At 51.4% G+C, this 22099-nt stretch overlaps 2 protein-coding genes and 1 pseudogene across 9 annotated transcripts in view; all 3 read right to left on the bottom strand.

Annotated features, from left to right (window-relative positions):
• The window catches only part of ZBTB9 (zinc finger and BTB domain containing 9), a 67770-nt gene extending 58647 nt beyond the window's left edge, over positions 1-9123 (bottom strand). For 2 of the 7 annotated variants that reach the window (XR_013830263.1, XR_013830264.1), the window contains exons 1-2: positions 8818-8940; positions 5894-8579 (exon numbers count right to left, since the gene is read on the bottom strand). Coding sequence is in view for 3 of the 7 variants with exons in the window: in XM_079934944.1 (XP_079791070.1) it covers positions 7164-8573 (1410 nt within the window). In the remaining 4 variants the exon portion in view is untranslated. Of the gene's footprint in view, positions 1-2731; positions 8655-8817 lie in introns of those variants that run through there. The other 5 variants (XR_013830265.1, XR_013830266.1, XM_079934944.1 and 2 more) reach the window with 5 other exon arrangements.
• A 129-nt stretch (positions 9124-9252) lies between these two features.
• On the bottom strand, positions 9253-11695 carry LOC307192936 (GTP-binding nuclear protein Ran-like; annotated as a pseudogene). Its single transcript has 2 exons — positions 11674-11695; positions 9253-10546 (listed from the first exon to the last, which is right to left on the bottom strand). The product of its transcript is annotated as a GTP-binding nuclear protein Ran-like (transcript).
• Positions 11696-12119: 424 nt separating this feature from the next.
• The window catches only part of SYNGAP1 (synaptic Ras GTPase activating protein 1), a gene marked incomplete at its 5' end in the record, with an annotated part of 32299 nt that continues 22319 nt past the window's right edge, over positions 12120-22099 (bottom strand). Inside the window, 7 exon segments of the mRNA XM_079934938.1 lie at positions 12120-12820; positions 16518-16608; positions 17742-17953; positions 19088-19261; positions 19695-20769; positions 21169-21210; positions 21863-22041. Coding sequence (XP_079791064.1) covers positions 12674-12820; positions 16518-16608; positions 17742-17953; positions 19088-19261; positions 19695-20769; positions 21169-21210; positions 21863-22041 — 1920 coding nt within the window. The 3' untranslated portion in view covers positions 12120-12673.

Raw genomic sequence — 22099 nt, forward strand, 5'->3', positions numbered from 1 at the left:
GCAACTAGAGAAAGCCTGAATGCAGCAACGAAGACCCAAGGCAGCCAAAAATAAATAAATTTTAAAAATATATATGCTGGAGAGCTTTCTAAATCAATACAGAGAGCAACTGATTATTTTGTTTTCAAGATTCAAGTAGAAAGTTTTATTAACTTGGACCAGAACACAAACCAGAATGTTTAATATAAAATTTCTGATTAGATGTTCTTACTGTATATAACTATTTCCAAATTTATTTCTCAATCTTTTAAAAAAGTGACTATATATAAATACTCAAATTATAATTAATACAATTCTCTAGAGCTCATATGTGTATTTGGCATTTTTATTCAGTCCACAACTATGCATAAATATATCTATCCATAAATAACCAATGCCATGAAAACACAAGGGCTCCCCCTCTTTTTAAACTTAACTCACAATACCATTATGACAACTAAAATTTTTAACAATATAACAATAACTCCTGATATCATCAGATGTCCAGTCAGTTGTCTCATAAAGGTCATAAAATTAAAAAAAAATCTTTTTAAAAAACTTTATCCAAGTAAGGTCCACGCATTATGATTGGTTAATGTCCTTTAAAATCTTTTAAACTACAGATTACCTTCCATTGCTTTTTTCCCCTTGCAGTTTTTTTTTTGAAGAAAACTGGTTATTTATTCCCCAGAATTTCTTACAGTCTCAGTTTTGCTGATTGCATCACTGTGGTATGTTTTAACATGTTTCCCTGCCTTCTGCATCTTCTGTGAATTGGTAGTTATATATATATTTTTTTTTTTTTTTTAATATTTTTTTTTTATTTTTTTGTGGTACGCTGGCCTCTCACTGCTGTGGCCTCTCCCGTTGCGGAGCACAGGCTCCAGACGCGCAGGCTCAGCGGCCCTGGCTCACGGGCCCAGCCGCTCCGCGGCATGTGGGATCCTCCTGGACTGGGGCACGAACCCGTGTCCCCTGCATCGGCAGGCGGACTCTCAACCACTGCGCCACCAGGGAAGCCCGGTAGTTATATCTTGAGGCTTGATCACATTCAAGTTCAGTATTTTTGGCCAGACTAATTAATAGGTGGTGGTGGTGTTTTCCATAAGAAGCACATAAAGTCTGTTTCTTTTTTGTGCTATTAGCAGCCACTGATGCTCAACGCCTAGATCCATTAGCTCATTAGTGGTTCATTTATTTTTTTATTGTGGTTAAATATACATAACAAAATTTATAATTTAAAGCATGTTTTAAACCATTTTTAAGTGTACAGTTCAGTGGCACTAAGTAATTCATGTTGTTGTGCAACCATCACCACCATCCATCTGCAGAACTTTTTTCATCTTTCCACACTGAAACTCTGTACCTATTAAACAATAACTCCCCATTTCCTGCTCTCCCCAGCCCCTAGGCAACCACCATTATACTTTCTGTCTCTATGAACTTGACTGCTCTAAGTCCCTCATATAAGCGGAATCATACAGTATTTTTCCTTTTGTACCTGGATTATTTCACTTAGCATGTCTTCAAGGTTCACCTATGTTGGAGCATGTGTCAGAATTTCCTTCCTTTTGAAGGTTGAGTAACACTCCATTGTATATAAATACCACATTTTGTTTGTCCATACATTGGCCAGTGGACATGCTACAGACATGGTACCGTTTCTTACAAGCCCAAAAATTACAAAGCAAAACAAAGCTTATATGGAAACATACATCGCAGCAAAATCATTAAAGTTGTTTTAATTGCATGTAGAGTCAAGAACAAGAAGCAAGATCTCCATTCCCACACAAATTTGCAATAGATACATATTCTGAGCTCAAACTACAGTTCCAGCAATGTTTTTCAGACCTCAGTGCAAGTGCAAAGGAAATTTCTATATTTCATCTAACTGTGCAATTGTGGCACTTCCACCTAACCTTCAATTGGATGTGCTTGATCTACAATGTAATGATGTGGTAAGAGGCAAGTATGAAGAGAATATAAATTACAGAATTCTATAAATGCCTTTCAAGTGATGAATGTGCTCAGTTAAAATCATATGCTCTTGGGATTGATACCAGTATTTGGCAGTACTATCTGTGTGAAGACATTTTCAAAGATGAAATACATAACATTTTATTATAGATCAGCACTAACAGATGAACATTTGCAATTGATTTTAATGATAGGAAACACTAAGTCTGAACCCCATTTAAGCAACAGACCTGTACTACAAAAATTTGTGCTTAATTATTATAATTTGAATTTTGTCAATAAATTCAAAGGAATCATGGAAATTTGTTTTCCTTAATTTCTATGTACCTACATAATATCCTTGATTTTGCTTCTTAACATGCAAAGCCTAATATTTACTATCTTATCCTTTATAGAATAAGTTTGCCAACCCCTGGTCTAGAAGAACCCTGGTCAATACATGTGTCTGCCCTTGATCCACTCCCAAGTTCTATTCCTGTCTCCCACTCATTAACAGGCCTCCAATTCAACTGCTCAAGCCAAAACTCTAGAAGTCATCCCTGATTTTTTATTTTCCCACAATCTCTGTATTAATCTGTTAAAACGTTCTGTCAGTCCTACCTCAAAATATAATAACAGTTTTAATCCATCTCCTTCTCTGCATATCTGCTGCATTTACTCACCTCTTGTCTGCACTAATGAAACAGTCTAATTTGTTTCCCTGCTCCCACTCTTGGCAACCCCCCCTTTTTTTTCTTCCAAGAATCTTGCCCTTTAATGATCCAATATTCGCTCTATAGCTATAGGAATCTCTTTAAAATGTGAAAAGATCGTTACTCCCCTACTTTAAACTCTTTATTGTCTTCTCATTGCAGTTAGAATAAAATCCGCATTCCTCATCACGATGTGCAAGGCTCTATATAGCCCAGCCCACCTCTTCAATCACATCTGCAATGAACTGAATGTTTATGTCCCTCAAAATTATGTTAAAACCCTAATCCCCAATGTGATGTTACTAGGAGGTGGGGCTTTGGGGTGATTAGGTCAGGAAGGTGAAGACCTCATGAATGGGATTAGTGCCCTTATAAAAGAGACTCCAGAGAGCTCCCTTTCTCTTTGCACTATGTGAGGATACAGCAAGATGACTGTCTATGAGCCAGGCAGCAGGTCTTCATGACACTGAATCTTCTGGTGCTTGATCTTGGATTTCCCAGCCTCCAGAACTGTGAGAAATAAACTTCCATTGTTTATAAGCCACCCGGTTTGTGGTATTCTGTTACAGATGCCAGAATGGACTAAGACAACATCTCATTCCTCTCCAGGTCCACTGGTCTCATCAAATATACCTCCCTTTCTCTTCCTTGGCCTTTACATCTGCTGAACACTTTACTAGAACCACTTTCCTTGCCCTGTTTTGCATGTCTGTCTTTCTTTTCCTTTGGAATACTAGATAAATGTGTACAGTATGCCTTCCTTTTCTGTTACTCTCCACCTTATTGCCTGTTTTATTTCCTTTCCCTTTTGATATATCTATGAAATACCTACATAACTGGTTTAAACATCTGTCTCTTAAAGTGACAATCCAGGGCCCAATCCCTGTGATACCTTCTGCTTTTTTCATCAGTGCCTGGTACACAGAAGACACTTATTGCTGAAGGAAGGCAGGAAAGAGGGAAGAAATCTAAGTGGGTCTGGGGGTGAGGAAAACTGGAGATAAAAAACTAAGGGTCATCAGTATTTAAATGCTTTAACTCAGGGGACTTCCCTGGTGGTGCAGTGGTTAAGAATCCACCTGCCAATGCAGGGGACACGGGTTTAAGTCCTGGTCCGGAAAGATCCCACATGTCGCGGAGCAACTAAGCCTGTGTGCCACAACTACTGAGCCTGCGCTCTAGAGCCCACGAGCCACAACTACTGAGCCTGCATGCCACAACTACTGCAGCCCGCATGCCTGGAGCCTGTGCTCCGCAACAAAGAGAAGCCACTGCTCGCTGCAACTAGAGAAAGCCTGTGCACAGCAACGAAGACCCAATACAGCCATAAGTAAGTAAGTAAATAAATAAATAAATAAATGCTTTAACTCAGGAGAGTGGATAAAAATCACCCAAGAGTGTTATCAAGTTAGAAGATGGGGGAAAGGGCTCTGAAAAACTCTAGCATTTATGAGAAAGGTAATAATTAAAACAATAACATCTAATCCTTACTGAGTGCTGTATGCTTCATTTCCCTTTTAGTTGAAAATATTTTCCCTTTATGTATGTGACCCTTCCCTGAGAGAACCGATCCCTGTAAAGGTGTGGGGAATTACTGTTCTCACTCATAATAACAGTTGACATTTATTGAGTTTACTGAGTGCAAGGCACTGTTCTAAGCATTTTACATGTATTAATTCTCACAACCCTATGAACATAATAAATGCTCATGAGAAACTACAGAGACAGAGAGTGAAGATATAGGACAGAAAGGATAATTAAAAGAGCAAAGGCTCTGTGAAGGGGGCTAGCCTTGGACAGGAGAAGGGACATCTCTTCCACTATAAGGAGGAAAGGACAAAAGCAGAGAGGTGCACGTTTGTTTAAACCAAAATCTTTCATCGTGGAACTCAAGTTCCCTATAATCCTAATAACTTGGAAAGAAAACCCAAACTTCTAACATGGTGTCTTAATTTGCTTTACAGAAGTAGTAAAGTGCTATGGGGATTAAGGAGAGGGAGGAAGCAATTCTGCCCTAAGTTTGGACACCTATTAAGTGTCAGGTATACCTGAGGCTTTACGGATCCCAAGATGGGCAACATATGAAGATTGTATGGGTGGGCCTCTGTCCTTGTGGGCTGGCCAGCACCCATTCCCCACTCTTCTGTCCCAGAACTTCAATTTCCCTTGAGGATTCCAGGATTTGTCACCTCAATGGAACATATGATCAAGGTGCTCTGGTCAGAGGATGGCCCTGAGGCCCAGAGTTCTCTCCTGGAAATTTTATCTTGAGATGAGTGACAGAAGAAATAAGATTAACTGGGTCATCATCCCAAAACATATGACTGGAAAAATTCCCCAGTTCCTGTTCCCTCAACGCCTGGAGCTGACCCAGGTCTTGTCCTTCCAAAGGCTGGTCTTTTAGCCCTTCCTTCCATTCCAGGAGCCACCCCACATCCTTCAGATTCCTGTGTTGATAAGGTTAGTCAGAGCCAGTTTCCACCGCTTGAAACCCAAGGATCCTGGCCAACAGATATAGTCAGCTACAGAACATGTGCCAAAAGAATGACAGGTGGATGGGATGGTAGTAGATCCAAGGTTGGCAGCCTCCATCCCTGACCCCTTATCCAATGTGGTCACAGTCGTTACAGTGGGGATGGTATCATGGCAAGGCTCTTTAGAAAGGCTGACAGATCCCAGCTACAACTCACCTTCTCAGCCATAAAGTCATATTTTTTAGCCCCTTTAGGTTCCATACCTATTAACTTTAGAGGAACGTGCTTTGGCAAAGGCTGTCACTCCTGGCTCTATAGTTGTGACTTCAACTCATGTTCACCATTTCCACATCAATTCAGCCGCCCACACCCACTACCACACTCTGGCAATGGAGTTCTTTGTGAAACCTCTGGTGAACCATCATAGGTCTTTACTCAGCTTCCTTTGTGCCACTACAGTAGCTTGTACTGTCTCCCATCATGGACTTACCATACCACATTGTCATTATGTCTAGCTTCGGTAGTAGCTGTGAACTCTCTGAGGGTAGAGTATAAGTCAGGGTCTAGTACAGTGCTTTGCAACAAATGTAGAACAAACCAAACAATAAACATAATACATGAAGTCAGGGAATATTATAGGTAAAAATGTGAACAACCCCTTAAAAAAAAGAAGACAGAGAACGAGTTAGGAGGTACATACCACACCACCAAAAAAAAATTAATAAAAAAATAAACAAAACAGTTCAGACTCTGAAAAATAAGGCAACTTACCAGAAGTTATTCAGGGGCAGGTCAGGGCTGAGAATCTGGCCCACTGACATCCAGGACAGTGTTCTCTGCAGCAGTGTGAGACTATCCGATTCTTCCCCCATCAACATAACCCAGCCGCATAAGGAATATGTCCAAGTCTTTGCAACTCTGTTCTCACATCGTCTCTCCCATATAAATGACTCAATTCAGTCCACTGTCAGCTTAGCTTTCACAGCAAAGTTTATTTGAAGAAATTAAGAAACTTATGACAATCTCCCCATTCCAACATCTATCCTTCTATGTGTCGACCAAGGGGCTGTCAAGTGTGGGTAGGGATGGAAAGGGAGGGGGTGTGGTCCCACTGTGCAGTTATTTCTCTAGTTTTCAGCATGTGCCGTCTCAGCCCTGAGTCCCTCTGACCATAGCCACTTCTTCAGAGCGGTGATTCTACCCTGAGAGTATTTTAGGTCAGTGGCCATCTCCTGAGTTCACTGGTCACATTCCAGTCAGTGTGATCAATATGGATGATCAGTGGTGGTCAAAGGTAGACAAGAGGGACTTCCTGGGCAGTCCAGTGGTTAAGACTCTGTGCTTCCACTGCAGGAGGCGTAGGTTAGATCCCTGGTCCGGGAACTAAGATCCTCTATTAAAGAGGGATCTAAGTGACACATGGAATGCGCAATCTGTTAAAGTGCTCAACTACAACATAAAACAAAAAAGGTGTTGTAAAATTACCTACTAGTGAGAAAGCAATTTATAATCTGAAGGGTTTCTGGAAAATTTTAACAAAAGTATATAAGAAGACCTCTACTCACATAATTTCAGCAATGATGAGGGAGAGTAAAGCTTAGAGCTTAGTCTCCGGATTACCAGAACTCTGAATCAAACATATCTCTAGATGGAGACCAGCTCCCTTAACTACTCACAGAGACTGAATGAAATATTTATCATAATTTTTCTTGCTAACTCGTCTCTCATCATATAAACTTCTAATCTGAATTCCAGTTTCCTGTATGAAAAGAATATCTATTATGGGCAACTGATCGATTTACGTATGGCCTGTAAACCACTTTCCTGTAGGGTAGTTAGCCAAAACCTGGAGTGAGATGAGAAATCAGTTTCCAAATCGGTCAGGTTGAAGCCCACACCCAAAAACAAGAGGTCCATAATATAGCTATCCTCTTGGCATAATTAACAAGATACAGGATTGCAGTGCCATGGTAGTGAGGGGTAAGTACCCAACAGCAGCAGTGGCTCCCTTGTCCTGGAAATTCGTGTATGGCCTCAGTAGTCACTTGTAAGTCCAGTGAGCAGTGGCCCAGCCCTGGCCCTTGCACAGGTCCCGGTGGCGAAGAAAACAGGCATGGACTCGGAACCGGCGGCCACAGTGAGGACAGGCATGCAGGGCTCCAGCGTGGGTCTTCATATGCTCTGTTAGATGGTGCTTCAGCTTGAAGCGCTTGTTACAGATGCCACAGCCAAAGGGTCGAAGGCTGAAGGTCAGCATGATGTGCCGGTCACGCTTTGGCTTCACTGCAAACCGCTTCCCACACAAACAACCAAAGCGTTTTCCATCTGCAGGGGGTGCCCCGCCTAGCTTCACAGGTCCATGCACAGCTTGCCCTGCTCCCCCAGGTCCCCCACCCCCTGACAGGATTTCATTCCCATGAAGATCCACTGGTTTCCAGGATGGACCACCTCCTCCAGATGTTTGCCCTGCTCCTGAGGGCAGCAAGAACCCTAGCTCTCCATTCTCTTCAGTGTTCCCTCCTGGAAACACTTTGGTCTCCTCCTTTGTTCCTCCAGACTGAGTTCCGCCTCCTGATATCTCCTCCTTGGGCTCAAAGGGTTCCTGCTTAATGTAGAAGATTTTGGGAGGCAGTACAGTATGAGGGGCAGGAGGCTCAGGTGGAGCACTCTCGCTCTCTGGAAGCCTGCAAGGAGTAGTGGATGTGGGTAGGGCGTGGGATGCAGGAGAGCGGGGAAAACCCCCTGACCCTCTCTGAGGCTGAGGAGTCTGAGAGGGTACTGTTGACCCCTGGTCCTCCTCATCTTCTTCTTCCTCCTCCTCCTCCTCCTCTTCTTCAACTTGAAGCTGTAACATATCTCCCAGTTCACTCCCCTCCCCTCCAACGCGGCTCTGGGTAGAAGCGGAAGACTGCGCCACAGTCTGGAAAGGGGAAGAGCGGATGCACCAGTCTCCTGGAGAGGATGTGGTGGAAAGAAGTGTGTGGAAAGGGGTCGCTCCCCGAGTTGAAATCCCACCACCTGAGTTTTCTAGTTCTCTAAGGATCTCTGAGCACTGATCTACCACTTGCCACATCTGGAGACCACTGGCCACAAGGAGGTGGGCAGGGAGAGCATCCAGTGGCAGACGGAGGTGCCCGGAATAAATGAGCTGGAGCAGCCCCTCGAAGGCGTCGGCTTCGATGACGCTGGGCAAGGTGAGACGTGGTGCATCCCCCAGAAGTAGTTTGTCGTGGAAGTAAGGAGAGGCGGCAGCCAACACCGCTTTGTGGGCCCTAAGTTCGCGGCCCTGCACCAGGAGGGACACGTCACAGAACTTTCCCTCCAGCCTGTGGCGGTTCAGGGCCTCCAGGAGTAACGAGCTATGCTGAGGGAACTCGATCTGGATCGTCCGTGGGGCTGGGTTGCAGGCCGGGGAGGGGGCTACGGGAGGCAAAGGCGTCGAGGTATCCATGGCCTCCTGGGGAAGAGAGAAACCCCAGAGGGGTCGAGTACAGGAGGTGAGGGGTGAGGTAGAGTCCGCGCGGGAAGAGGGCTGTGAAGGAAAGGGACGGGGTCACAGAAGCTCTGGATAAGGGGAACCGTGTTTCCTCAAACGCCCGCCTCCCCTGCCCCCCAACGTGTGAAAACTTTTCAGTCGGCAGCTGTTCGGGCAGATCAGTCCCACGCACTTCCCCGCCGAGAAAACGAAAACATACCACAACAAAACACCAACCGAGGCTTGAACTTCCAGGGCCTGTGGAGACTAGGAGGTCCTTCAGCCGCGAGCCGGACCTCGCCGGCCGGGTCGGTTTCTCCCCGCCGCTCCGCTCCCACTCACGTGCCCGCAGAGTCCGGCTCCAGGGGAGGCGCGGCCACCCGGAGACCGCCAGCGCCTGCCGCCCGGCCCTTCCCGCCGCCACGCCCCCGAGAGTACACACGCGGCCCGGCGTCCAAAGCGCCTCTGCAGCAACCGTACCGCCCCGGCCGGAAGCCACCGCCTCCCCGCCGGACGCGGATGCCGGGGCGCTGGGCGGTGCCAGAGAGGCAGCCAATCGGGGGACGCCGGCCTACAAGCCTCATGTTGATTGGTTGCGCGGGTGAGAAGGCGGTGCTGGCGAGAAGCCGCTGGCCCCAGCCGGGCCGCAGAAAGGGTGGGCGTGCGCTCCCGTGATTAAACTTAGCCCCCGCCTCTAGTAGGTGCTGAGAAGGCGAGATTAAGCGGGCACTTACTGTATGGGCTACGTATTGACCGCATCACCTTGTATCCCTCGGGCTCCGCCACCAGCGAGGTAGGTGTTTCCATCCCGTTTCCTCGGGGGAAACCGAGGATGGCAAGTGGTGGCCCTGGGGCTGGACCGCACATCGCTGAGGCACCATGTTCTTTCCTCCATTCCGCACGGGAGCATTTAAACTAATTTTTATTTTTCCTCTAGCAATTAAATAAACTTCATTTCTAGGTAATTTTTTTTTAGATATTTAAAATACAACTTTATTCTGATTCTAAACGAAAAGGAATGGGAATGACGGTGACAAACAAGATTCCACCACTGAATATTGTGATGTGACTGTAGCACTCTTATATTTGAAACTCAAGGAGGAAACAACTGTGTTCCAAAACACAAATATGCAGGTCCCAAAAAAAATGTTTTTGTTTTTTTTTTAACTGCCACATTCACTCCGAAGCCCATTCATCTCCTTCAGCATCCCAAAGATTAAGCACATGTTCTGCTTAGCTATATAATAAAGTGGCAAACACCCTGCACCACCGACATCACAGGACAGTTGCCTATAAAACTAGACTTCTGACTCTGGGCTCCAGCTTCACTTTCTCACGGGTCATCATGTTCATCCGGGAGGGCAGTTGTCTGAGCAACCTCTAGATCGTGCTCGTACTGCGCTGCCAACGCTGGATCCATGACCACCTCTGGTGGGGCGAGAGCAGGCATGGCGACGAACTCCAAGTTAGGGTCTCCGATCAGTTTTCTAGCAAGCCAGAGAAGGGCTTTTCAAAGTTGTAGTTACTTTTGGCAGAAATGTCATAGTACTGAAGATTCTTCTTTCGGCTGAAGACAGTTGACTTTGCCTTAACCTTTCTGTCCTTAATATCCACTTTGTTGCCACACAACACGATGGGGATGTTCTCACACACTCGTACCAGATCTGTATGCCAGTTACGCACGTTCTTGTAACTCTCGATATTACATCAAACATCATAATGGCACAGAGCTTGGATATAATAGCCATTTCTCAGTCCACCAAGTTTCTCCTGACCAGCTGTATCCCATACATTGAACTTAATAGGTCCTCTGTTGGTATGGAATACAAGGGGATGGACCTCAACACCCAAGGTAGCTACATACTTCTCAAATTCACCAGTCAGATGATGTTTCACAAATGTAGTTTTACCAATTAGGTAATTATTTTTAAGGTACACGTAGATGTATACTTGGAATCTTTTATCAGAGAATGCTGCTGTTCCTTTTTTTTTAAAAAAATGTTTTATTTATTTATTTAATGCTGCTGTTCCTTGACCTCTGTACTCCTTCGGGTTAAGTGGTGCAGTGGTGAGGGGAGAGATAGACGGAGTAAGTTTGGCCAGTGCAAAACCCCTACTCTAACTAAAACAATAAATCTCCTCGCTGGTCGGGACAGCGATATTCTAGGGTGAAGACTACGGCACCACACAAGGATATACAGTTTCTCCTAGGCTGTCAGCTTCCTCTCAAAAAGCAGCTCGTCACCCTGCTGGTCCTCCTGGAGGTCCCAGCCTAGGAAAGTAAGCACAGCGATAAAAGAACAATCTCCGTTTATTAAACATGATTTTTCTGTTTCACCACACACTCCAGAAAAAAAGGAAATGGGGCTGGGAGTGGAGAAAAAGGTACAGTGGCTGGGGATAGAGTAGGCTGGGAGTGGGGTAGGGTGGGGAGGGAGAACGTGAAAACAAAATAAAACAGGTAGGAAGAACATCTCCCTACCCTTAAGGTGGTGGCCGGGGGAGGGAAGCATGAGGGGGAGGGGGCCAGGAAGCTCTGTACAGAGGGGTTGCCCCCAGCCCCCACACACACACCCTGGATATGTACAGTACAAACCCCAGATAATTACAACAGCCAAAGAAGAGAAGAAGAAAGGGAGTCCAGGGGTAGGGTCTGAGGTTGGGAAAGCAAGGAAAGGGCACAGGGATAAAATTTCACATATTTACAACTTTTATATAAGTATAAATTTGGCCCCGGCTGGGTGTATGTGTGTAGTGGGATGGGACTGAAGGGGAACTGTCCATACAAAAGAAAGAAGGGTCGAGTCTGGGAAGAGTCTCAATACCAAACGCAAGAAGGGATGAGGGGGCAAGGCTGGGTAGGGAACAGCAGTCAGGGAAGAGGGGGTGCCAAGGAGGGGCTTCTCCCCTCCTGTGACCTACCCACACCAAACCCCATCCATCCTACCTCCCCTATCCCGCCAGAGAGCTATGTACAGAGAAACACCGAAAAATTGTGGACCTGGCGGGAGGGAGGAAGGTGGAGGGAGATTGGGGAGGGGGGGGAGGATGAGAGGGAAGCCCAGCCCTGTCCTACCTCCCCCGGGGGACAGAGTCATGGAAGGGGGCCCCCAACACCCCTCCTCCAACACAGGTCCCCCCACCCTGGGGGAGAGAGGCATGGCTTTTCCTAGAGTAAGTTCCCCCCTCCCCCTGGGAGTAGAGACCAAGAAAAGAGAGGGGAGGGGCAGCGGGGCTGTGTGTGTCAGGGTAGGGCAGATCAACTAGTCTGTCCTCCCCAACATACACCCGCTCCTAAACCCTAACCCCTCCCCCAAACCTCAATTCCGCCCCACCCAACACACTGGGGGAGGGGGGGGCACAAGCCCCCTCACCCCGCTCTGGGACCAGCCAAGAGCAGATCAGGTATGGGAAGAAGGGGAGACAACTCCCATTCCCCCCTTGCCACCCCCTCCCTGCCCCGGTGGCCCCTCCACCCCATCTGGGTTCTGGGTGGGGAGGGAGTAAATTTAAGAGTGGTAGGAGGAGAAGGAGTTTGTGCGTGCTGAGCCCCCCCAGACGCTCCTGAGAAATCAAGGGGTAATAGGGCCCCCTCACCTGGGGTCCCCTCCCCATAACAAGGGGGACAGGGGAGGCCAAAATGGGGCGGTGGAGGGGAGTTAGATTGTCAGCTCTGGTTACTGCTAAAAAATCACCCTGAAGTTGAAAGTTTGGAGGTGCCGCACCCCCACGGTGGGGTGAGGGTCTGTCCCCCAGTGCTCAGGGGAACGATGAGGCAGAGGATGGGGATAGCACCCCGGAGTGAAGGGGTCTGTGTGGGGTAGGTGGTGTCCTGGGGCAAGGGTTCCTGGGGGTCACAGGGGGAAGCACCCCAACAGGAAGGAAAAGGGAGCAGCTGAGGGTCCCTGCTCTCCCTCCTGGAAATGGTGCAGTGGGGGTGGGGGACTGGTGCCCCCCAGCGAGGCATTCAGGGAGGCAATCCCGCTGTCCCTCGGCGACGTCCAGTCCTGGTGGTTGGTGCCGTTCCAAGGTGGGGTGCACAGGGAGGGAGAAGGAAGTCTGTGATGCAAGGTGCGCTAGTGGTCTGCGGTGTTTCGGAACTCGCCGTTCTCAGTGATCTGCAGCCGGGGTGGGGGAGGTGGGGCTGGGGGGGCCAGGCCGTTCCAAGGTGGGGCCAGCGTCACACGCGGGTTTGTTGGACCCAAGGGGGGAAGCTGCCTCTCCTGCAAGACACCAAAGAGGAGAGCGCGGACTTATTGAGACGCTTCGCGGGGGCCTGGGTGCCAGCTCCCTAGCAGTGGCCTCCCCCAGAGCTGGCCCACTCCACAAACCACATCCCACCCCCTTCCCCCAGGACACCCCCACCCGCATCCTCCTCCTTTGTTTCTCACCTGTAGGAGAAGTTACATCTTCTGGGATCAGGGAGAAGAGAATCTCACCCCTGACTCCTAACAGGGGCCTTCAACCCAGGGAGTCACATCAGGAACCCAGTTCACAAGAAGTAAGTTTCCTATCTCACCCCCAGCCTAACCCTTGCATCTTCCCCTGCCCAGTGCCCCCCCTCCCAGGCCACCCCCAATCAGAGGTGGGAACTTTGTGTAGAGGGAACAAGGGGAAGCAGTACAGCAAAACCTCATTAATCCAAACCCCCATGGATTTGGGATTTTTTTTCATAATTTGAACAAAAACTGGGCTTGAGTTTTCCTTTATCTGTGAAGAAAGGGAGTGCTAAGCAAAATTAATAGTGGAAACGTGTATGTGGGAGGGAATATTTAACCTATACCAGAAAACAGACTTTTCAATCCTATCTACTCATTAACACATGCTCCCTGAGGGCCTCAAGTGGGAAAGCCTCGTTCATTGAGTTCTACTTACTGTATATAGTATGAAGACATGCATTTCATTAAATAGACACTGTCATTCAGTTTTGTCACTTATTCACAGTGGCCAGCTTCTCAAATATAACATTCCAAATTAGAGAGGTTTAACTGTACTGGGGGGAAAGGAAGGGGATTCAGGGAAGTGATGTGGGAAGGAGAAAACACTGTGGGAGGGGCCGCCTCTCGCTCACAATAACGGCAGGAAGGTAAGGACTAGGAGCTTCTGCAGAGACGCAGCATGCCCCGAGCTCTGCATCCCCAGGAAACAGAAGGGCTTCATTCCTTTCCACCCCCACGCTCCTTTCATTCCCTCACCCTGGGCTCCCAGTTAGAGGGTGAGGGGTACCAAACCCTACTCCCACCCCTGGTCCTATTCTACCCCTTCCTACCCCTCCTGGACCAACTCCTGGCTCCTCGCCTCAGCTCTGGCTTCTGTTCCTCTGCTGGGAGAGGAGAAGAAAGCCATGTGTTCTACACTTTGGGTTGCTTGCTTAGGCTTTTAAAAATACAGGCACATAATTAATTTTTATGTTAATGGCTGAGTTGCAGAGGGACCAATACCTGAAAGGGGTTTAGAGAATGTGTCCAAATTATTTCCTGGACCATAGGGCACTGAATCCTGGCAACCTAGCTGTGTCTGACAGAATCTCTAAAAGATATAAAAACACTCCAAGCAGAGGCTCCCAGGTCACCTCTCCTCATCTCTCAGAAGGTCACCCAAACCCAAGATTTAAGCAAAGCCACCCTCTTAGCTTGCCTCTCCCACACTTTCCACAGCCAGCAAGAGAGGAAATCCTGTCTGGTAGGGTATCCTGAGTGTGGCAGGAGAGCAGGGGAAGGAAACCTCAGATTCCCTTCCCTCTGCTTGTCTGCTGGCAACAGCACACAGGCATGCCCCCAACACCCCCATGGACCCAAATTTAGAAAGGAGATAAATTAGGGTGCCATTATTCACTTTACAAAAGAATTCACCACAGGAGTCCTTTAAATGGTGAGGTCCCCTGGTGCCTTGCAGCATCTGTTTTTAACTCACCAACTACTTTGACAGAGAGGCCGGGCAGGCAGAGAGTTAAAATTACAGTGTGAGGAGACACTGCCCACTGCAGATCAATCCCGCAGAAAATAAAGCATCTCAGAAGTGATGTCAGTGGCTGACTGCTTCCCATTTACTGGCTTTTCAGGTAGGATTCTGTGTCCGGCAAGGCCACTGGGTGGCGGGAGAGGGGGAGTGAGTGACATTAGCAGCCCAGGGCTGTAAGCACTGACGAGAGGTTATTTAATCTGCTGGTTCTGGCATCTCTGCCTGGAATCAACATGGCTACAGAGCCCACGATCTTATTTAGGAGGACACCTCCCCCCACTTCCAACTCCCAATGCCACATGCACCAGTCCACATCCTAACATCTGTCAAGGTTCCTTTCTCGCTCCGCCTTGCTCCACTCACCCTTACTGTCCCGACATCTGAACAGCATCCTTTCCCAGCACCCCAAAGTCTCCCTTAATTAATTACCCACTCTTAATTCCCACCCAATGGGGCTGAATAGGAACCCCAGATGCCTTCTACCTCACAGATGTAAGGAAGGAGAAAGAGAGAGAAACAGGTGAGGGGTGGGAGGAAGGAGGGCTCTCTACAGAACCAAGGTGTGGGAGAAGGAAGAGGAAACCCCAGCCTACCTGCTGCAGCCAGCACAGCCCCTTTAGCCAGGGGCCCCCAACCCAGCATCACCACCACCCCTTTAACAAACCCTGACCCCAACATCCCAACCCCCAAGGACGCTTTGGTGAAATGGGGGGTGACAGACATACACTGGAGAGGTAGAGGAGGAGGACTGAGAGTCAGGAGGAGGCCACGGGGAGGTGTGTAGGAAGGGGAGTGTGATCTGGGGGATGTGCGGGCCATCTAGGGTAAGGTGCTTGGTACTGGTCAGGAGTTCTGGGAGGCGGCAGGAAGTGCTCTTGGGACAATGCCTGGGGAGACAGGTCTGTGCAGGAGGTGTCCGGAGGGTCGGGCCTGTAGAGGTCCTCGGGTGTGGGGGGCAGCAGTGAGCAGGGGAGAGGCTCCGGAGAGTCAGAGGGGAGTGGGCTTCACGACCAACCTGCAGTGGTCCGGAGTCACCTCCCCCTGTGTCCTCCGCCCGTGGTCAAAGCGGAACCAGGAGAATTACCTGATGAGGAGCTGCAGGGGGAGAGAGTGGGGTCATGGGGTCAGGAGCCTTGGTGGTGCTGGGGGGGAAGCCTGGAGGTCAGAGCAGAGGAAAGAGGAGCATGGGTGGGAAGTGAGCAGAATTGGGGGAGAACGAGGGGTTAAGGGGGCAGGAGGGAGGTCCTAAAGGTTGGCTGGTGAGAGAGAGGGCGAGCAGCCAGGAGCTGGAGAGGCCAGTCAGGAGTGAGGACCACAGGGAGAGGCAGGCCAAAGAAGGTGGCTAAGCCTTCAACACCGAGGGAAGGAAGGGAGAGCTTACAGGACAGGGGGCTTTCAGGATCTGAGGAGTCGGGAAGAGGAGACCCAGTGGCGGCTGTCAAGGAGTGATGGGGATTGGGGGGCCCAGAGAACAGCGGTGACGAGTACCCCAAGTCCCCAGGGCACCAGCCGGAGCCTGAGGACACTAGCGCTCCTACTGCCCTGGGTTCTGTTCTAGCAAACTGCAGCCTCTGGCCCTCCTGTCCCAAGAGGAGCTCAGAGGAGGCCAAACTCCCTGACTCACACAGGGGTGGGCCCAGCAGGGGCAGGGGTCCAGGAACTTGGTGGGGTCTGAGGTTCTGGTAGAAGGTCCTGAAACGCAAACAGAAGTGGGAAAGGCAGGGTGGGGAGGCACGGCAGGGGAGGGGGGCTGACACTGCTGGGAGTGACAAAGGCACAGACAATGGGATGAAAATGGGGTCGCTTGGGGGCTGCCGGGAGCAGCCAGTGGACAAACGGAGAACAATGGGAGAGACGGATGGCGATGGGGCTGGGGTGGCTGGTGCAGTGACTGCACGAAGGACAGTGGGATGGATGGGGATGGGACACGGAGAAGATAAATGACATTGTAATTTCCACCTGAGCGTCGAGCAGCCTCTTCTTGGGTTCGGGCAGCGGCTCAGCCATGGCGGGGTGCTCCCGGCGCAGCTCCTCCTCCACCAGCATCAGCCTGAAGGGACGGGCTTCAGTGGGGTTAGTGGCGGGCACGGGCGCGGAGCCTGCCTGGGGAGCTCATGATCCCGGGGAACCCCACAGCTCTCTGGAAAAGCCTTGGGCATCCTTCTCCCCCGTGCTCAGAATCCCTCCATTGTTCTGACTCCAAAAGACGCCCTGTCATTCACCTTCCTTTCAGGGACGCTCGCATCTCCCTGCTAAGTACGGGTTTCTGTGCCTCAGAGACCCCCTACCTACCACCAGGCACCCCGGCCCTCTGCGCTCCCACTCAGGACCGTGCCGTCCCTCAGACCCTGTGGCTGAAGACCTGGCTTCTCCATCCCCCACCCCACCTCACCGAAACTAGGCCATCTCCAGGGCAGCCCCTAGACACCCCTCGCCCAAGAGGGGTCTCTACAATCATAATTCCCGGACTCTCCCTGCCTTCTGTGAAGATTCTCAAGGTAACTTCTCATAAAGGATATCAAAGCAGTGGTTTTCAAAAAGGTTTCCAGTCAAACCTTTTTCTTCTAATTAATCTTACTCAAAAATACATTTAGAATGCGTGGAAATGGAGCTGGCTCTGGTTGGAGTGGGGGTCCTACCCAGTTCTCAAGCTAACTGATCCCCTTGTTGAGGCACCTCCTTGGAGCCCAGGGCTTGACAGAGCACAGGCTATAACAAGCATCATTTACTTTCTGATGGAATACCTTTCCACGGCTGCAGAGGAGGGTGGGCCCAGGATGGGACGGTCAGGGGCTACTATGGCCAAGGGACCCCTGCTTAGATTTGGGGTGAACATTACAGGCTGAGTTGAGAATAACCAGTGGGGGAGTCCCAGGCTAGGCCAGGTCCAGACAGAGAGAGATGGTTGGACAGTAAGAGGTACATTTTCCAAGGGCTTCAGAAGTTACTCTACTAGGAGAGAGATCAGGGTTTAGTAAAGGGATATTTAATGCACTAAGCGGGAGGTTTCTCTCCATCTGGTGATGACGGAGTGGGTGACAACCCTGGGAGGAAGGTGGTGGGCTTTCCTCCTGGTGTCCTGCGTTGGGGGATGGGGGATGGTGGTTGGGGGCTGGGGGGAGCTCGCTGGCCCTCTTCAGCCTCAGGCTCTCCCTTGCCACTCCTCCCCGGGCCGCCCCTCACCTGCCAATGATGCTCTTGATCTGTGAGTCCTTCTCTGCCTGCTGCTGCCTTAGCCTCTTCTCGCTCTGTTCCAGCCGGGCCTGATACTGCATCAGGATTTTGCTGGTCTGTTCTTCCTGGGACAGCAGCCTCCGCTCATACTCTTCCAGCTTCCGGTTGGACATGTGCAGCCGCTCCTTCAGTGAGTGGATCTCCTCCTCATACTCCTTCACCTGCCCGCCGGGCACACGACCCCGCACTGTGAGGGGGGCTGTGCCTGACCCCACCACCCAGCCTGTACCCCTGCCTGCCAAGCACAGCCACCATGTGGTGAGGGACACCCCACCAGCCTCCTCCAGCCCTTCTCTGCCTGTTGGTCATACACACACACACAACTGGCCTTTAAGAAGGCCCTTCCGTGGGGCTGAGGCTCCCTCAAGATGGAGCAAAATGGTGGACTCCCCCACCCTAGAGGTACACACATGCCCTCACATGTGCATCTGGACACAGGAGGACCCACACAGGAGCCTGGACAGACTCATGGACACACGTGGAATGCATTTTGGCCTCAGCTTGTTAAATGGTGCTGGAAATAATTTATTATAAGGCCTGAAGATTCTCTTAGCTCAAGTCCATCTACATCAATCCCAACATTTTCCTTTGCTCAGAGACCACTTCTCCCCAAAAGCCTCTCTGCTTCCCCAAGTTGCAGTCATGTATTCTGTATATATAATCTAACCCTGTAGCTACCCTCTTCTTCAGGGTCCTCGCAGCAACGGCTCCCAAGGAACTTTCTGCTAAGTGTGTGAAGGCCAGAGCTCCTGCTGACTTTTGCTCGGGACCACCACCAGCTGAGAGTCTGGACAGTCTTTCCACACGTGGGCCAATACACACCACCCTCCCCCTAACCACCAACCCTCTGTCACCGATGCCCACGGAACAGTGACTGGGTAAGCCATGCATGGGTCCTGGTACGACCACTCTGCCCCTCGCCCAATGTACAGCTCCCACTGCTAGTGAAGTACCTTCCCCTGACTTCTTCCTGAGAAGTCTGAGAAGTCACAGGAGCCAGGGCTTCAACATGTTCTCCCCAGGGAAGAACACAGAGACAGCCTAATATAGAGCATGCTTTTCCCCAGACAGTCTATGATGTGTGTAACCCAAAATAACACAGTTGAAATGGGTTTTTCAATGGACTGTATCTGGCCTCCCCTGACAGAGGGCTTCTCAGGAGAAGACATCAGGTCTTTGTCCTTTCTTTTTCATCGTAACTACCTGACCACAGATGTTGCCCTTGGAAGGGACTAGAAGCCTTCCCTGTGGGTAAAGGGTAAGACGGGGTTTGGGGCAGGGAGAGCCCTGCGTACCCTATCCAGCCGGCTCTCGTCCATGGACTTCGAGTATTCCTTGAGCTTGTACTCTTCCCGTTCGATGTGGGCGCTCTCGATGTCAGCTGACAGATGAGGCATGTTGGAGACCCAGGCCACCGTTCGCTCGGAGGCTGGCATCGTGGGGTTCAGTGTGGATGGCGTCTGAGAATGCTGGGACGGGGCGAGGTGGGGGCAGAAGGAGAGAGGGAAGGTGGGAGGAGGCAGAGTGCTTTTAGAGGGAGGGAGCACTGCCCAAAGAGACGAGAGTCCCCTTCCTGTCCCCCACACTAGATGAGAGTCCCCAGCCTGTCCCCTGCACTAGCACCCATCACCTCGTGAAAGCTATATTAGTTATTCATCATATCTCCCCTCAGGAGCCCCATGAGGGCAGGGAGTTTTGTCTGTCGTTCAATGCCAAGTGCACAGTGCCTAGAACAGCACGTGGCGCCAAAGCAAGCCCTCTATGAACATTTGTTTAATGAATGAAGGGAAGTGAGAAAATTGTAACTTCAAACCACAGTCTCTGTTCTACCACTCCCCCAACCCGTTTCCTTCTTCCCTCCCTGCTCTTCACCCCTCCGGCCTTCCTCCCACCCCCACCTACCTGCTTGGTGATGGAGGGCTTGAGCCCCCCACCCCCTCCGCCGCCGCTGCCCCCGCTGCCCCCAATGCTGCCCTCTTTGCTGAGGCTCTGCTGCCGCGGACGGGCAGGGCCATAACTTGGCTCCGGCGACTGCAACAGGTTCCCGCTGGACGGCCGGGGTTTCTGGGCAGCGCTGACTGTCAACTGCTGAGACTTGCCCCTCTGCAATGGAGGCGGCTGGCCCCCGCCACCCCCGCTGCTGCCCCCACCGCCGCTCCCACCTCCAGGCCCTGGGGGAACGGGCCTCTGGGGACCAATGGTGATCTGGGGAGGAGACAGCATGTGCTGCAGGTTGTCCTGGAGTGAGAGCTGCCGACGGGTGAAGTCAGTGCCAGAGGGTCCAAACTCATCACTGTAGCTGTGGCTGTGGAGGATGGAAGCAGCGGGGGGCTTGGGGACCCCTGAGGAGAGGTCTTCGCTCTTGCTATAGCCATGGAATGGGGCGAAGGTGTCCCCTGGGGGCTCTCCACCTCGGTGGTGGTGATGGTGGTGATGGTGGTGATGGGAGGAGGGTGGACCGTGGCCTCCGCCCCCTCCGTGGCCCCCTGGGGGGCCTGGCCCATCAGCAGCCATGTGGAAGAGAGGATTCTGGAAGGAGAGGGGTATGCGCAGTTGCTGGGCAGGGACACCGTCCGTGGTGACGCCCATCTGGCTGAGACGCATGCCGGCCGCCGTGATGGATGAGCCGCTCCCCTGGGAGAGGCGGCCAGCAGGTGCGGGCCGCAGCCCCAACGCCGCAGTCAGGGAGGCCTGGCTCGAGTGCAGCAGGTCCCCTACGGCTGCCAGGTTGGACACACTGCTGCTGTTGAGGCGGCCTCCGGGCCCATCACCCTGCAGGTCCAGCATGGAGACGCTCTTGTTGACACTCAGCATCTTCTGCTCCGGTTCTGTGATGTCCGAGCTGCTCGTGCAGTACGCAGGTGAGGACCGGGCCAGGGGTGGGCGGCTGACATAGAACAGGTCTTTCCCCCCACCAGGCGGCGGTGGGGGGGGCTTTTCCTTGGTTGGGGAGGGGAGGCGAGCCATGTCCATAGAGCTGCAGGAAGGGAAGCGGGCACACGAGTGGGAGGTAAGACCCAGGCTACTAGCAGTAGAGCCTCTGTGGTCCAGCATAGGCCTGGGGTGAAGAGTGGGACCCGCAGGGAAGGGCTGAGAGCTGACGTTTGCAGCTCGGGAGAGGGCAGGCAGGCTGGGGGGATGGGAGGGGATGCGAAGGAAATAGGATGGGACAGGGCCCCTCCGGGAAGGGAGGGAGGCCTGGAGAAGGGGAGATGGGGCAGCAGGAGGAGGCATGAGGGGCAGGTCTGGGCAGATGTGGAGGAGATGAGGGCGCATGGAGGAGAAGAGGAGCGGAGGGAGGTGATGGCCACTGGAGTCGGGGTTGGCGGGGGAGCAGACAGGAGAGGAGAGGGCGGGGGAGGGGAGAGCCCCTCACCTGTTGAGGCCTCGAGCCATGAAGGACTGAAGGTCGATGGAGCTGGAGAGAGATGGGAAGAGGGACGAGCACAGACAGAGAGAAGGAGAGAGGCAGGTGGAAGTTGGGGATGTGTGGAAGGAGAGGCGGGGATGGTGGGATGGGTATGGTATCATGGAGGGAGAGATGCGGGCAGAGGAATGAGCAGGATGGTCATCAAAACAACGAGCGGCAGCTGCGGATCTGTGCGCCTCCCAGCCTGGAGGCTGTGGTGGGGAGGCTCTGCGGGGTGGGGTCCAGGGGCTACTGCTGTAGTGCTGAATCGGGGCAAGGTCTGAGGGGTGCTGGTGGCGGGGCTGGGGATGGTGCTGCTTTACCAACTAATACAGAGCTACCTGAATGTTCTGACACCAGGTGGCTGGTCCAACTGTACAGGCTGAACACCAGCTCTGAGCAGGGAGAGGGACCTCCTAAGCTTATGCCAGGCTGGAGCTGGCGGAATCTCAGCATGTTTTGGGGGGCTCTACATTCCTTGCTCCCTCTGGCTTGCAGCTAACTACTGACTGGACCTGTCTCCTTACCGTTTTCTCTGAGAAAACGCTTCTCTTTCCTTTCTTTCAAGCCCTCGAGAAAGGCACATGGGGCCCAGTGGAGTGTATCCAGGACAGAAGCATAAGGGCGCCTAGGGCACAGGCCTGGGGTCCTGGGTGCTCACCTGTTGAGGTCCCGCATCACGTAGCCCTGCATCTCGGCCGAAGGGCCCCGCAGCACCACAGGCTGAGGCCGGGGCCGCTCGCTCTGACGGCTTGGCTGCCGTTGGATGTTGGGGTTCCTCAGAGCTGTGCTGATGTCGTTGAGGAGCCGGGGCAGTGGGCCCAGCTTCAGGAGGGCTTCCTGGAATGGGGAGGCTATTACCTGGGGGCTAACAGCCCAGCTTTAAGGGAGCCTCAGA

This window comes from Stenella coeruleoalba (genome assembly GCF_951394435.1).
Source record: "Stenella coeruleoalba genome assembly, chromosome: 10".
NCBI classification, from domain to species: Eukaryota; Metazoa; Chordata; class Mammalia; order Artiodactyla; family Delphinidae; genus Stenella; species Stenella coeruleoalba.